The sequence below is a fragment of the Nanorana parkeri genome, unplaced genomic scaffold, assembly GCF_000935625.1.
Source record: "Nanorana parkeri isolate BGI_ZX_2015 unplaced genomic scaffold, ASM93562v1 scaffold119, whole genome shotgun sequence".
Lineage (NCBI taxonomy): Eukaryota > Metazoa > Chordata > Amphibia > Anura > Dicroglossidae > Nanorana > Nanorana parkeri.
Window position 1 is genome coordinate 1,141,496 of NW_017306387.1, and position 15,441 is coordinate 1,156,936.

A 15,441-nucleotide genomic window follows, 5' to 3' on the forward strand; every position below is an offset into this window, starting at 1 on the left:
GGATGACCGCAACATGAACACTGCACATGCGCAAACAAAAATATGTTCTGTCAATCTACGAAATTCGGACACTTAGTATTAATAATGCACAATAATTGAAATCCACATTGGTCTGCGCATGAGGGTTATGCGAGCGGAAATCAAACGATAGTTCGATAAAGGCACGGAAATTGTTACAATTATATGGGCGTATGGGCAGCTTAAGACATGAAAAGCATAGCTATTGTGGTGTAGAGCATGCGAAACATTGAGTCAATTTATGGTGAGAGAGCCCTAACCTAAGGCCCTGTTCACTTCTAGGCGTTTTGTTGCTCAAAGCCAAGCGTGACAAAATGCTAAAGACAAGAAATCCCATTCATTTCTATGGGATTCCTTGTCTTCAGCATTTTGTCGTGCTTCCCTTTGAGCGACAAAACTCCTAGGTGGGAACAGGGACTAAGACTTCATTCACACTTTGCGTTTTGGGGTTTATGCAGCAAGAATCCCAAATAGCTTGTTTAGATGCGGACCCTGTCACTCGTTTAAGATAATATCCTATAGATTGTAAAGCCCTCAGGGGCAGGGCCCTCCTTACCAGCTTGTCTTGAATTGTATTGCAATGTCTTCCTTATATTGTAAAGCGCTGCGCAAACTGTTGGTGCTATATAAATCCTGTATAATAATAAGTAATAAATAATAATATAAATAATACAATCGTAGTAATAATAATAATAATAATAATAATAATAATAATATTCGAGTGACAGTGGCTGCAGCTGTAAGCACTATCCCGCTTTTAGATAGTCATCTATTCCAACCAGCAAGTATTCACATCACATGCAGTTTGGAATAGATCACTCTCCCTGGTCACATTGATCACCCAGGGACGGGCGACAGCGGCCACATCTTGACTTGACATTCCTGACCCACAAATTTGTAGGTTCCTGCCGCAGGAATTCCAAGTTGCACATTCATGTACAGTGTGAATGTAGCATAACAATGATCTTTTACAATGCTGATCTTTTGTTTTACAAACTATTATGAGTTCACAGTTGCAGTTATTTCCTTCCAAATAGAGCAGCTCACATACAAAACAGCAAATGTCTCCATGCCGACAGCAGACCTTCATCAGAACATTTTTTTCCTACTTCAGCCCTACTCAACCTTGACATGCTGGAGAACAGGAATGGCCACATGCAAGATCATCAATTTAAAGAGAACTATGGGGTAAGCGTTTTTCCCCATAGTTCTCCTAAGGGTCACGGGAGGACATATACTAACCTCCTCTCGTGAACCAGAGCTCAGTATATTGTGATCTACAGCTCGCGGTATACCGAGACCGCCGCAGCCAGGACGGGTCCCAATATTACTGTCGAGATCCACCCAGCTGTGTGAGTGACAGGTGGCTCTACCTATCTAGAGGCAGAGCCAGCTGTACCCGCCCCCTCCCCCGTTCGTTCCTCCACTCAGCGCTGGAGGATCAGAGAGGGGGGGAATCCCTGCAGGGAGCCGTGAGTGACAGTCACCGCTCACTGCAGGGAGATGATCGAGAAGTGAGCGAGCAACGGTATGCGTTCGCTCACTTCCCGATCTATTGAGCCGACGTGTCACAGTTCCATTGTCACACATCGCCTCGAACTACGGTATGGGGTTGAGTGATTTTCACTCACCTCCTAGATCTTCTTTAAAGCAGAACTCCAGGATTTTTTTTTTCTTATACCTTGCAGTGGGACTGCCGCCATACTGCAAGGGTTAACTGCTCATTTTTGTCTAGGTGCTAAGAGAAAGTTATACGCACCCAAAGCTCTGAGCCGGCCAGCTGTCACAGTGCTCCCTCCTGCCTCTCTCCTCCTACGCTGCAGCATCAGAATCTTCTTCGGGGTCCTCACATCTATACGCAGTGTATAGAACATGAGGATTTACGTGAGCTTAGATCGCTGCAGAGGAGGGGGAGAGAGACTGGAAGGACCGGTCTAAGAACAAGCCAACTCAGAGCATCGGGGATAACTTTTTCTTTTTTGAAGTTCTTAATAGTTGTCACCGGAACAGGTACAGGGGGATATCTGCCAATGGGGACACTACTTCAAATGACAACAGTCAAAGTCGGGACTCCCTTGAAATGGTCTATGCTCAATTGTTGTGACTCTGGACAGGAAGGAAAATCTCATCGCTGTGAAATAAATACAACAATAAAAACTTGACGGGGTTCTAACTCATCCCCCAAAATAAAATCCTCATCTGGCTGGAGTTCTGTTTTATGTAGATGATGTTCATTGTTACATGCTCCCAGCTGAGAGGCTGAAACAGGATTGTTCTAAATTTAGACAATCGTTCTCAGCGTTCGTGTCGCAGTTTTCTTTTTCCCTACCTTATTGTTATTTAATGGAACAAGCTGAGAAACGACCTCACTTTCCCCCCAGCGCAGAGCCGGCCCGGCTGGAACACAATGGCTTTGTTTTCTGTCTGATCTTCAAATCCATTTCACGTGACCAGGGAAGGTATTAAGTACTTTAGGAGATGCATCAGCTACTTGCTTGCTCTGTGCCGTGACCATATGGCATTCATTGCCACACAGATAACCTTCTGTGTTGTAATCAGACGGATGTCACGCGCTTGGCGCAGAAGTGACAACTGTTTACAACATTTCTGAATATAAAGTAGAAATAGTGCGCAAAACATTAAAAAAGGGGGGATTTATCAAAACTGGAGCAGACGGAAACTGGAACAGTTGCCCATGGCAACCAATCAGCTTCTCTCTTCAGTTTGCTCAGGTAAGATTTGAAAATGAGACAAGAGAAGCTGATTGGCTGCCGTGCAAATCTGCTCCAGCTTTGATCATTTCCCCCCAAAGTCTTCTAGATTCGTTGCTTTGCTTCAAACAAACAGTCCCATCACATTTAACTGACAACTGCTGCCACCAATGAAGCCAAAAGTCCAGCAATAAAACACTGCGTTACCATGGCAACCTTCGTTCAGTTGCTCTGCAGAATTACGGTCTACGATTACTGTGAAAGGTGTGAGAACTACAGTGATCTAGTTCTGGATTTAGAGACTCGGACAAAGAAAGGCATCCTGTGCCTGACAAAGAAATGTCCTGACGCCAGGAGGTGAGATATAAAAGTAAAATGTATGGGCTAGGGTCCTGCCAGGGTAATTGAGGCACCATAAGGCCCTATTCACATCTGAGCGATCTGAAGCCCATTGATGCCCAACACTCAGACTGCCATGTTATTATTAAGCATGGATGGAGGAATCCCCTGCTGTTCTCATTGTATTTCCAAAATGGAGCTTGCAGCTGATTGGCTGCCAGTTGTGTTATGGCAGAGAATTTCCCAACCTGCTCCTTTGATCAGCTGATTGCATGATGCCGGGCACAAGGGCGCAAACAGTGGCAACCACTTTGTGAATTTCAGAAATGTCATCAACATGATGAACCAGCTGAAATTTGATACGTGTACAGTATACCCGTCTTTACATTGATCCAATGTGAGTATGCATATGTCATATCTGATTGGCTGCTGGGGATCCTGTAAAGAATGTGGTAGCCGGAGATACTACAGCCCTGACAGCAATGTTTCCGGGTCCTGTATGGTGTGGCTTCCTCTCTGCTGTGAGAACACAAGGGGGGGTCGCTCGATCAGCACAGCGGCCATTCACAGAACCTCTAGTATTTTTATCAAGGCATTTTCTAACTGGACAAGGGGCTGTGACATCATGGTTTGCTCTCCAATCAGAGAACCCCTAGAATTCATTGATAAAAATACTAGCAGGGTTATTCACTAAAGGGTGAAGAGTTTGGAGAAGGCAGGAGAAGTGAACAATCTAGGACAACATCGCTGAGCTGGAAAGTGAGCTGAATTGGAGGATTTTTCTAAATCACCTATGTTGTCCTAGATTGTTCACTTTTCCTGCCTTCTCCAAACTCTGCACCCTTTAGTGAATAACCCTGTAGGTGTTCTCTGAAAGGCCGCTGTGCCGAGTGACCCCCTGTGTGTTCAGAGAAAAAGGGGAAACGACTGTACCGGGAAGGTGAAGATCTTCGTAGCTCTATACCTGGAGTTCATCTTTAAGCTTACCTTCACCGCCGTGTCGAGAGTGAAGGTGAGTTTCTGCGGTAGTTTCTCTTTTCATGTTTTCCAGCCAAACTGGACCACCAATGTAATGTGTAGTTAAAGTGAACTCTTTCCTTTTTCATCTTGAATACAGCATGCAAATGTTAAAAGCGTGGTCAGGTTTTTTAATCGTTATCTGTGCTCCGGCTAACAGTAGAATGGGACACCAACTATTTTTTTTACTGTAATCCTGCTTGAATTGTCTCGATTGGTCAGGCTGAAAAACTTTTTTCAAATCGTAAGAAAATAAATTAAAAAAAATCAATTAAATAAAAAAAATAAAAATACGATAGATTAGTGGTGTTTTTGTACGAAATTAAAAAAAAACGCATCATGAACACGGCACATGCGCAAACAAAAATACTTTCTGTCGATCGACAAAATTGAGTGAGTTAGTATCGCTAACGTACGATTATCGACATTGGTCTGTGCATGATGGGCTATTTGAGCTAGAATCGAACGAGGGTTCTTGGCAGCAACAAACATTTCCAATCGAAAGTCTTTAGGTGTATGGCCAGCCTAAGGGTGGACTTTACTACCCCTCTGAAGAACAATCTGCGGGGGATGGCTTTTCAGAGGAGGTTGAGCGATGGTTTGCAAGCCTTCAGGAGGCGACACTGCCACCTCCTGAATACCTGTGGCGGGTTTTTTGGATCCCAAGGAAGATTTTACATTGAAAAATATCACACTTAAACTGAATGCCAAATGTTTGGTACACAGTCCTATTGAATTTAATGGGCACATTTGGAAAGCAGCACCGTCCACCAAAAGCGACATGCCAAGTTAAAGGAGATTTATGGGGAGAGTGAAATGCACTCATGCGCATAGTTAGAGCCAAGGTGTGGCACTGAAACTATCACATGCTGACTCTATAGCTCTATATTGTCTGGATCTTTCCCGGCCTTGGCACGGCTCTGCGCTGTCAGCATACAGAGGGCAATAGCCAACTATTTGCTGAGTTTTGGGTCACAGGAGGACATTAGTAAATGCCCTCCTGTGACTCAAAAGTCAACTAATGTCAAAAAAAGGTTTGGCCATAGTTCTCTTTTACATTTGCCACAGCGCAAAGTATCACGGCAATGCATTCGGACCTGAGCAGTTGCCATATTTATTTGTAGGTAGGCGATCAGGGGAATAAAATGTGAATGAACCGCCTTTTTATACCGCCCCTTTGCCGCCTAAGCAAACTTAGACCAATTGTCATGGAGGTCATTGCCTCTGGATGGAAAGTGATGGGAATCCAACAATGTGCAGCTGTCCTTGGAACAAGAATTAAGCAGAAATCTAATGGGGACCCTTGTTCCAGTGACAACCGTGTAAGAGGGGATTGCCCCACACTTTGTAGAGATTTCCTATTACTTCCTGTGTCCCTGGGACAGGAAGTAAAGGAAAAGCCCTTCAGAGGGATGCTGGGGATTTAATCACTCCACAGGGTATAATTATAAAGCAGAGAATCTGACACTCCGCAAACATTCTCTGCAGGTGAATCTTGCAGGGCCTGGTGTTTTAAAGGACAGTGACTGATACTCCACCAGAGAATGTTGGGGAAAAGTCACATTCACTGCTTTAGTGATAGAACTTAGGCTGACATCAGACAGGTGATTCTGCTGCTATAGTCAAAGCGCCAGCATCAGGATATCCTTTCTGTCCCTATGGAATTGCGCCCCATGTACCGAGGCCCCGAGATGTCGCTCTGTCGCTGGCCTGGACACTACTGAATCTCTATTGTGCAGGAGTTACTTATATTCATAGAACAGAGAGCACTTAGTGCCGTCACACCGATACAATTAGATGCCTGGCGGGTGAAGAGGACTAGTCCAGTCTGTATAACTATCATCAGCTCATCAGTAAAGGTCTATCGGGCTGCTTTATGATACAAATACAGGTCTACAACCCACATGTCATCCTTAAATTCAACACACGCGTTGCAATGTGATTGTACAATCTCCTATGTATAGATCAGGTATGTCCTTATATGACATTTTGGTATATCCAGAGTTGATTGTACAGAGATTGTAATTTGTATAGTAACCCTCAACTCAAGCCAAAACTTATTTCAGGTTTAGGACAGAGAACCTCTGTTGGAGGGACTGTCGGGTCCCTATTGGGGTGCTCAGTCCTCATCCATCCTCAGGATTTGTCCTAATGACGATTGTCACAAACAGTGATGTAAAATGTTATAGTCATCACCAGAACTAGTGGCAACCGTTAAGACAGGAGGTGAGTGGAAATTCTGTAATGCCTGGTACCGGAATTGAGGGTAAATTTCCCCAATACAGACACAGACAGGTATAACCATTCCACACTCATTGGATTCATTGATGGAGATTAACGGCGCCCTTCGGGCTCAGGTTTATATTCCTTTCAGCACTCATTACGCAACGGTCTTCTTCAATGATGGAAGCAGCAATCATATTGTGCAAAGTGGCAGCCAATCACATTCCAGCTTACTGTTTGGCTAGTGAAGATGAATTCCGATTGGTTTCTATGGGCACTGCAGTTCTTAAGCTAGCCATACATGGCTCCAACTTTGGCTGATTCCTGCTAAGCAGACAAAAGAAGTTTACTATAGGTGGGCCTGTCAGTACCACCAGGGTCCACAAAAAGGTGGAAAATGATTAGGTGAACAGTGACTGCATCCTATGCAATGGAGTCAGTGTTCGGGCATTCAGCACACACAGATGCTGTGGCTGTCTGAATACATTAGACGGCTGGGGAGATTCCGGTTTAGCGTGTATGGAGGAATCTAGTGATCATTTTGCAGAATGAATGGGAGAGATTTGGCTGTGTATGGCTAGCATTAGTCCTTGTTGAGCATGGATGGGGGGCTATGATGGATAACTACAATCTGCATTGGTCTGATCTAATGAATGAAGATGGAGTGTGTACTACAGATCAGCATTGTAATATTGAGCTCAGGTTACACAGCAGCCCTGTGCTATCTATTCACCTCCAGCACCCCTGTAATGTACACATTGCTGTCAGTAACCCCGCATTGTACACATGGAAATGGAATCTGAAGATTATCCTCCCAGGCAGGAGCTTGTCTCATACACACCAAGGTGCACATGCTACTGATGGGATCACTGGAGCAGGGTGGTGATCCCCACACTGAATGATCTCATCCAGGGAAGATCTTCCTACTGTAAGTCTGCCAGCACAAGGATGAGCAGTCTGTGGTGCCCGAGCTCCCCCTTCCCTCCTCAGCATCATGGCGTCCCAGCAACGAAGGATCCCTATCATCCATCAAAGCAGGGAGGCGCTGAGCGTCTCCATCTAGGCCTCCCGGGTCACCCCCTCCACCCTAATTCATCACCCCGAACAGCCACACTTACCATCCTCTCCGCGACTCTCCAGGTTACCAGGGGCAACTACGTCACCCAAGCCGCTAACGCATGACGTAGACAGCCGTACCGCCCTGCGTGCTGTAACACGCCCATTCTCCGCCCCTTCTGCCCCAACTGCCCATAGTTGACATGACAAACACACTGCGCATGCGTAACCAGCCGCTGATTTTCAAACTGGCAGAGCAAATGTGGGCAGAGCCCTGATTATGCTTCTGATTGGTTAGTGTTGATGATGCTGGCTGTTGATTGGCTGGCTGGACTGTAGTCGCTAGCGTGGACGGAAGGAGTGAGTGAATGAGTTCCAACTCATGGTGGTGCAGGGGCTGAGCAGCAGGTACAGTATGCAATCTGTCATCTCCAACACACACACACACACACACTATATGACCATCATTAACCTTCCCCAGCTCTGCAGTCATTGGAAACATCAGTGAGGTTGGCTGAGGACAGTGTACACCACGACTGCAGCTGGGAGCGTGATCTAGTTGTTACACTCTATGCTGTCACTTTAATAAGAAATATTTCTGAAACTTTCCTTGCATGGGGCTTTCTATACTGCATTCCATTTACATATGACAGCAGATCGTTCTAGAGGTCAGATCCACATCTCTTAGGGTGACCATACACACACTGCAATCTAATTGTACAATCTCCCCTGATTTTACCAAAACGATGTAAAATGAGGACAAACCTCAAACGATACATTCAATTATTTGTATCCAGTCATGCATTCCCTTCCATTACATAATTATCGGTAGAGCTAAAGCTGGCCATACACCTTACAATTATCTGCAGATTTTCTGTGGTCAGATGGAAAAGGTGCAACAGATTCCTCCATCTACACTTAACTGTGTGGATGGAGTAATCTCCACCTTGGCCAATCTGTTGCACTTTTTCCATCTGACCACAGAAAATCTGCAGATAATTGTAAGGTGTATGGGCACCGTAACAGTGATTGTACAATCAGATTGTATACTGCATGGCCTGCATTAGTCTTATATTTCCATCTGTCTAACTTTATAGACTGACCATCAGCAACTCCACATTCTTCTTTTTTTCTACATAATTCAGGTTTTTTCTACATAATTCAGGTTTTATTTGTCAATGTTGTTTGAATCGTTATTAGACGGGGGCAAGTTAAAGGAGGACGGGTCTGATAACCCATTGGTGGCATAAAGTGAGAAATCTCAATAGGGAAAAATTGTCACAAGAAAGTTGCAAATTGTATCCATTTTTTCTATTACGTTGCAGTGACCATTGTTTATAAGGAGTCCTGCGCCACTTCCTGCACGGCGTACCATTGCGCTAATTTCATGCGTCCACAACATGCAATCTTTTCCGTTATATGTCGCACAAATTGTGGCATTTGTCTGAAATGCTGCAAAAAGGGTATTTCCTGCTCCTGATAGACATGACACAATCATTGTTTATTTGTCACACTAGTCTAATATCGCACTGCTGGTCATTTATTGGGTCCAAAGTGTTTTGAATGTTCTAATGCAGGGGTAGGCAACATGGGCACTCCAGCTGTAGTGAAACTACAAATCTCTGCCTCTGGGAGTCACGCCTGCGGCTATCAAAGGCTTACAATGCCTCATGGACTTGTAGTTCCACAACAGCCGGAGTGCTGAGGTTTCCTATCCCTGGTATAAAGTACTCTAGTCCAGTATGAGTGATCTCTTGTCTTTAAATACAACAGATCAGACTTAAAGGAGAACTATGGGGTTAGGGTTTTTCCCCATAGTTCTCCTTAAGGTAACGGGAGGACACAAACTAGCGTCCTCCCGTCACCCTAAGCTCAGTATACTGCGAGCTACAGCTCATTATATACTGAGACGCCGCAGCTGAAGCGGATCCTGACAATTATGTCTGGATCCTCCCAGCTGTGTGAGTGACAGCTGGCTCTGCCTATCTAGTCAGAGCCAGCTGTACCCGCCCCCTCCCCCGTCCGTTCCGCCAGTCAGTGCTAGAGGATCAGAGCGGGGAGGGGGGAATCCAGCCCCTCCCCTGTCACGGCAGAGAAAAGTGACAGGATCGGGAAGTGAGCGAATGCCGGTAGGTGTTCACTCCCCGATCTACTGAGCCGACCTGTGACAGTCTCATTGTCACAGGTCGGCTAGAACTATGAGGTGAGTGAAAAGCACTCATGTCATACTTCTCCTTTAAGCTGCCCATACACCTTGCGATCATCGGACAAAACTTTACGTCTGATGATCGAATCGTCATACAATTTTCGTACGGCGGCCGCATCCTGCCCAAATTATTGCAAGGTTCAATCAGCAGTAATTAACAGAAAATCACCTGGACGAATTGCGGTAATCGACCACACGTATTTTCGTCTGCGCATAAGCAGTGCAAATGGTACGAATTTTGACGTACTGAAACGCCACCAACCTTGCGAAAATCGTACAATTGACCGGAGTTTTCTAACCTGCTGGTTAGTCAAAAGTCGATCGATTGTACAGTATTTGAGGCTGTACACTGCCCATCAACCTTACGAATATCCGAGGAAATCGCATACGAAAATCGGCCGATAACCGTAAGGTGTATGGGCAGCTTTATAAAATGTTTGGAATTATTTTCACATGTGCATTTGCAGCATTTTGTTATGCAGAGTAGGATCCAAATAACGACAAATGCTGCAATCTAATGCTGACTTCATTATTATTACAATTATTTTTATTTTGTATTTTTCTTTTTGGTACAATGTTTGGAATTATATGTCTTATCTGTTTATTGGGCAGCACATAGTGTTGTTTTTTTCCGGCAACAAACTAAAAATATTTTACTAAACCTGAAGCAGACAGAATCTGGAGCAGTGGCCCATGGTAACCAATCAGCTTCTATCTTTCATCTTTAAAGCTTAAAGTGACATTAAACCCTCAGATTTCTTAACAACAAACTGAAGAGAGAAGCTGATTGATTAGTATTTTGTGGCTGCTTTAGTTTTCATACATTCCCCCTTGGTGTGTAGGAGATCAGTGTTGGCCATAATATAAAACAACAAGAAACATACTATGATCTCTTTTTTTATCAGCTGCTTTTATGAGCCTTGTAAATGCCAATTTGCAGCAAACGTCACCCTCTTATGTAATACGGGTTGATTCAGTTTGAAGGTAGAGATATCAGCATTATAGATATTACTAGGCAGTATCACAGGGTGAACCTCTGTCAAAACCTTTTAACATTCTGGATTTGGTAAGTAAGTGAACTGTTGTTGCATTGTAATTGTTGTGTGTGTCTCCGTTGGGGGGATTTCCCCTTCTTTCCTGTCCTGGTAAAAAAAAACCAGCGGAAGATCTAATCTTTTACTGTTTTTGTTGCTGTGTGTTTCCACATTAAAGAGCTTTTCTTCACTTCCTGTATTGGTGGCCACACAGGAAGTGAGGAGAAATCTCCCTGTGGGGACTATAGAGAGCAGTACAAAGCTCAGGTGATGCAGTGTTTACATTAGAAATGTCAATATTGATTTCAGTTCCGTTAAAGTGTGTCTAAAGCCAAAACCTTTTTCTGAGCTTCCGATTTGAGTGGTGAAGGGTTTTTATTGCTGTCTCTGTCCCCTCTGGGGAAATCCCCTCTGTCTAAGACAGGGGTGGGCAAACTCCGGCCCCACAGCGGTTGTGCAACTACAAATCCCATGAGGCATTGCGAGATTCTCACAGTCACAGGCATGACTCCCAGAGACAGATGCATCATGGGATTTGTAGTTTAACCGCAGCTGGAGGGCCGGAGTTTGCCCACCCCTGCTCTAAGGCCTTGTTTACACAGAGCATGCCTGCGGCAGTAATGCCAGGTGTCCCATTTAAGCCCCGTTCACATTGAGTGATTTATCGCGCTCCAATGCATTTCAATGGGGCAAAGGGTCCTGCTGTCGCGGGTCGTGTGTCGCTACAGCAGGACCCTTTTTGGAGCGGATTTAGCCACGATTCAAGCTTGCTCAATGCAAGCTTGAACGCGATATCGCGCGGCAAATCTCGCGATGTCACGCAATATGCAAATCGCGCGACAAACGCGCGATTTGCATATCGCGCAGTGGGAACGGGGCCTTAGATGTGGCCACTGTGCCCATTCAAGTTAATGACCGGGTGACAGTGGCCGCATCTGTAAGCGGCAGTCCACATTCAAACATATATGGTACAATAACATGCGGTTTGGAATAGATCACTGTCCCTGAATGCAGGATAGATGCGTTCACGCACAGTGATCTATTCCAAACTGCATGTAATCTTACCACATATGATTGCATGCGGACTGCTGCTTACAGATGTAAGTGACGGGAAAGCCAAACCTTTGATTTGTCCCCAGAACAAGAATAGGGAACCAGTTATGTGCGGCCGAGGCTTGTTGGGTGCTAGGAAAGGAGCTGTCTCTGGGCCTCCGGCGTCTTAGCAACCCCTGACGTTATTCAGCCGGGTGTCATTGGTTGCTAGGATTCCAGCTTTCTTGGGTCCACCAGAGTCCTGGCAACCGACAACATGGGGACAAACTCCTCACTCCCGGCACAAATTGCTCCAAAACAACATTAGTCTGATTTACCAGCAATTTCCTCATCTCCGAAACAGCAGTATTTCTTTATGAATTTGTCATAGTCATGGTGAGATAATGTAAAAGTGTCGCTAATAAGGACTGCCTGGATTTGCTGTACGTGTCTGTGATAGCATTAAAATTATCACACTGCTTTTCGGAATTTGGTGCTGGACATTCTCTGATTGCATTAACAGCAGACAAGTGTTGCAAATGTTATATTGAATTGCCCCCACTGTGAAAGGTGATCTCCCCATTGGGTGACACAACAATATCCTGACACGGGGTTTAACTATTGTTTAGTCAATCCAAAATGGATAAAAGACGTTTGACCTTACGATAGGGAATCTTAGCATGAAATCATTCAGACCTATTAGTATATTAATATGCTTGATTTCAGAAGAAGCAGGCAAATGAACTTGCTTTTCCGGCTCCTAAAGTCATGTCAGAGTTAAATGTGCTTCTGTGACAAATGTGTGTGAATTTTTGTGAAATGTACAGATGGGGACTGGAGGGAGCAATTTAGGTCATGAGTTGACATGCCTCCTATCTGCTTGTGATGCATTTCTGTGGGTAATCATTGCACAATGGTCACTGTGCACTCTCACTATTATCTTCTAAAGCATTATAAAGAGTAGGGACGAGTAGCGTAGGGACGAGTAGCGTCGGGAAGGCTAGCGTCGGGAAGGCTAGCGTCGGGAAGGGTAGCATCGGGAAGGGTAGCGTAGGGAAGGGTAGCGTAGGGAAGGGTAGAGTAGCGTAGGGTAAAATAGAGTAGCGTAGGGTAGAAAAGAGTAGCATATTCTTATTATACAGGATTTATAGCGCCAACAGTTTACGCAGCGCTTTAAAATATAAGGAAGGCATTACAATCACAATACAATTCAATACAAGATGGTAAGGCTTGCAATAGTCGACACGAGAGATAACATGTGAGCGGATGATTAATTTTGCGGTTTCATTGGTGAGGAAGGGGCGTATTTTGGAGATGTTACAAAGGTGAAGGCGGCAGGATTTGGAGAGTGATTGGATGTGGGGAAGAAAGGTGAGGTCCAAGTCAAGGATGACACCTTGGACCTTGGCATGGGAGGAGGGTTGGATAGTTGTGTTAACAATTTCAAGGGAAAAGACGGGAGAAGGTGCATGGGCAGGAGGAAATATCAAGAGCTCAGTTTTTGAAAGGTTGAGTTTTAAGAAGTGTTGCGACATCCAGACTGATATGTCAGTTAGTAGATTAGTGACACGCAAGGACACTGAGGAGGTGAGTTGTGGAGTAGAAAGATAGATTTGAGTGCCATCGACATAGAGATGGTATTGGAAGCCATGTGAGGTTATTAACTGACCAAGGGAGGAGGTGTAGATAGAGAAGAGAAGGGGTCCAAGGACAGAGGCTTGGGGGACCCCTAGAGGAAGAGAATGGGAGGAGTTAGAGTTGTAGGTGACGCTAAAGGAGCGCTTAGATAGGTAGGAGGAGAACCACGAAAGAGCAGAGTATTGTAGCCCAAGTGAGTGGAGTTTTTTGAGGAAGAGCGGGTGGTCAACAGTGTCAAAAGCAGCAGAAAGGTCTAGTAGCAAGAGTAGGGAATAGTGGCCATTGTTTTTAACTGTTAGTAAGTCATTAGTGAGTTTTAGGAGGGAGGTTTCAGTGGAGTGTAGGGGGAGTAGTGTAGGGTAGGGTAGCATAGGGTAGGGTAGCATAGGGCAGAATAGAGTAGCGTAGGGCAGAATAGAGTAGCGTAGAGCAGAATAGAGTAGCGTGGGGCAGAATAGAGTAGCGTGGGGCAGAATAGAGTAGCGTAGAGCAGAATAGAGTAGCGTGGGGCAGAATAGAGTAGCGTGGGGCAGAATAGAGTAGCGTGGGGTAGAATAGAGTAGCGTGGGGCAGAATAGAGTAGCGTAGAGCAGAATAGAGTAGCGTGGGGCAGAATAGAGTAGCATAGGGCAGAATAGAGTAGCGTAGGGCAGAATAGAGTAGCGTAGAGCAGAATAGAGTAGCGTGGGGCAGAATAGAGTAGCGTGGGGCAGAATAGAGTAGCGTAGGGCAGAATAGAGTAGCGTGGGGCAGAATAGAGTAGCGTGGGGCAGAATAGAGTAGCGTGGGGAGGAAGATCTAATCTTTTACTGTTTTTGTTGCTGTGTGTTTCCACATTAAAGAGCTTTTCTTCACTTCCTGTATTGGTGGCCACACAGGAAGTGAGGAGAAATCTCCCTGTGGGGACTATAGAGAGCAGTACAAAGCTCAGGTGATGCAGTGTTTACATTAGAAATGTCAATATTGATTTCAGTTCCGTTAAAGTGTGTCTAAAGCCAAAACCTTTTTCTGAGCTTCCGATTTGAGTGGTGAAGGGTTTTTATTGCTGTCTCTGTCCCCTCTGGGGAAATCCCCTCTGTCTAAGACAGGGGTGGGCAAACTCCGGCCCCACAGCGGTTGTGCAACTACAAATCCCATGAGGCATTGCGAGATTCTCACAGTCACAGGCATGACTCCCAGAGACAGATGCATCATGGGATTTGTAGTTTAACCGCAGCTGGAGGGCCGGAGTTTGCCCACCCCTGCTCTAAGGCCTTGTTTACACAGAGCATGCCTGCGGCAGTAATGCCAGGTGTCCCATTTAAGCCCCGTTCACATTGAGTGATTTATCGCGCTCCAATGCATTTCAATGGGGCAAAGGGTCCTGCTGTCGCGGGTCGTGTGTCGCTACAGCAGGACCCTTTTTGGAGCGGATTTAGCCACGATTCAAGCTTGCTCAATGCAAGCTTGAACGCGATATCGCGCGGCAAATCTCGCGATGTCACGCAATATGCAAATCGCGCGACAAACGCGCGATTTGCATATCGCGCAGTGGGAACGGGGCCTTAGATGTGGCCACTGTGCCCATTCAAGTTAATGACCGGGTGACAGTGGCCGCATCTGTAAGCGGCAGTCCACATTCAAACATATATGGTACAATAACATGCGGTTTGGAATAGATCACTGTCCCTGAATGCAGGATAGATGCGTTCACGCACAGTGATCTATTCCAAACTGCATGTAATCTTACCACATATGATTGCATGCGGACTGCTGCTTACAGATGTAAGTGACGGGAAAGCCAAACCTTTGATTTGTCCCCAGAACAAGAATAGGGAACCAGTTATGTGCGGCCGAGGCTTGTTGGGTGCTAGGAAAGGAGCTGTCTCTGGGCCTCCGGCGTCTTAGCAACCCCTGACGTTATTCAGCCGGGTGTCATTGGTTGCTAGGATTCCAGCTTTCTTGGGTCCACCAGAGTCCTGGCAACCGACAACATGGGGACAAACTCCTCACTCCCGGCACAAATTGCTCCAAAACAACATTAGTCTGATTTACCAGCAATTTCCTCATCTCCGAAACAGCAGTATTTCTTTATGAATTTGTCATAGTCATGGTGAGATAATGTAAAAGTGTCGCTAATAAGGACTGCCTGGATTTGCTGTACGTGTCTGTGATAGCATTAAAATTA

At 45.4% G+C, this 15,441-nt stretch overlaps 2 protein-coding genes across 2 annotated transcripts in view; one reads left to right on the forward strand and one right to left on the reverse strand.

Moving 5' to 3' along the window:
• ARL3 (ADP ribosylation factor like GTPase 3) overlaps positions 1–7,512 on the reverse strand; it is a 47,639-nt gene extending 40,127 nt beyond the window's left edge. Inside the window, exon 1 of the mRNA XM_018553431.1 lies at positions 7,427–7,512. Coding sequence (XP_018408933.1) covers positions 7,427–7,429 — 3 coding nt within the window. The 5' untranslated portion in view covers positions 7,430–7,512. The remainder of the gene's footprint in view (positions 1–7,426) is intronic.
• A 210-nt stretch (positions 7,513–7,722) lies between these two features.
• The window catches only part of SFXN2 (sideroflexin 2), a 47,926-nt gene continuing 40,207 nt past the window's right edge, over positions 7,723–15,441 (forward strand). Inside the window, exon 1 of the mRNA XM_018553408.1 lies at positions 7,723–7,772. Within this exon, the coding sequence (XP_018408910.1) occupies positions 7,747–7,772 (26 nt within the window). The 5' untranslated portion in view covers positions 7,723–7,746. The remainder of the gene's footprint in view (positions 7,773–15,441) is intronic.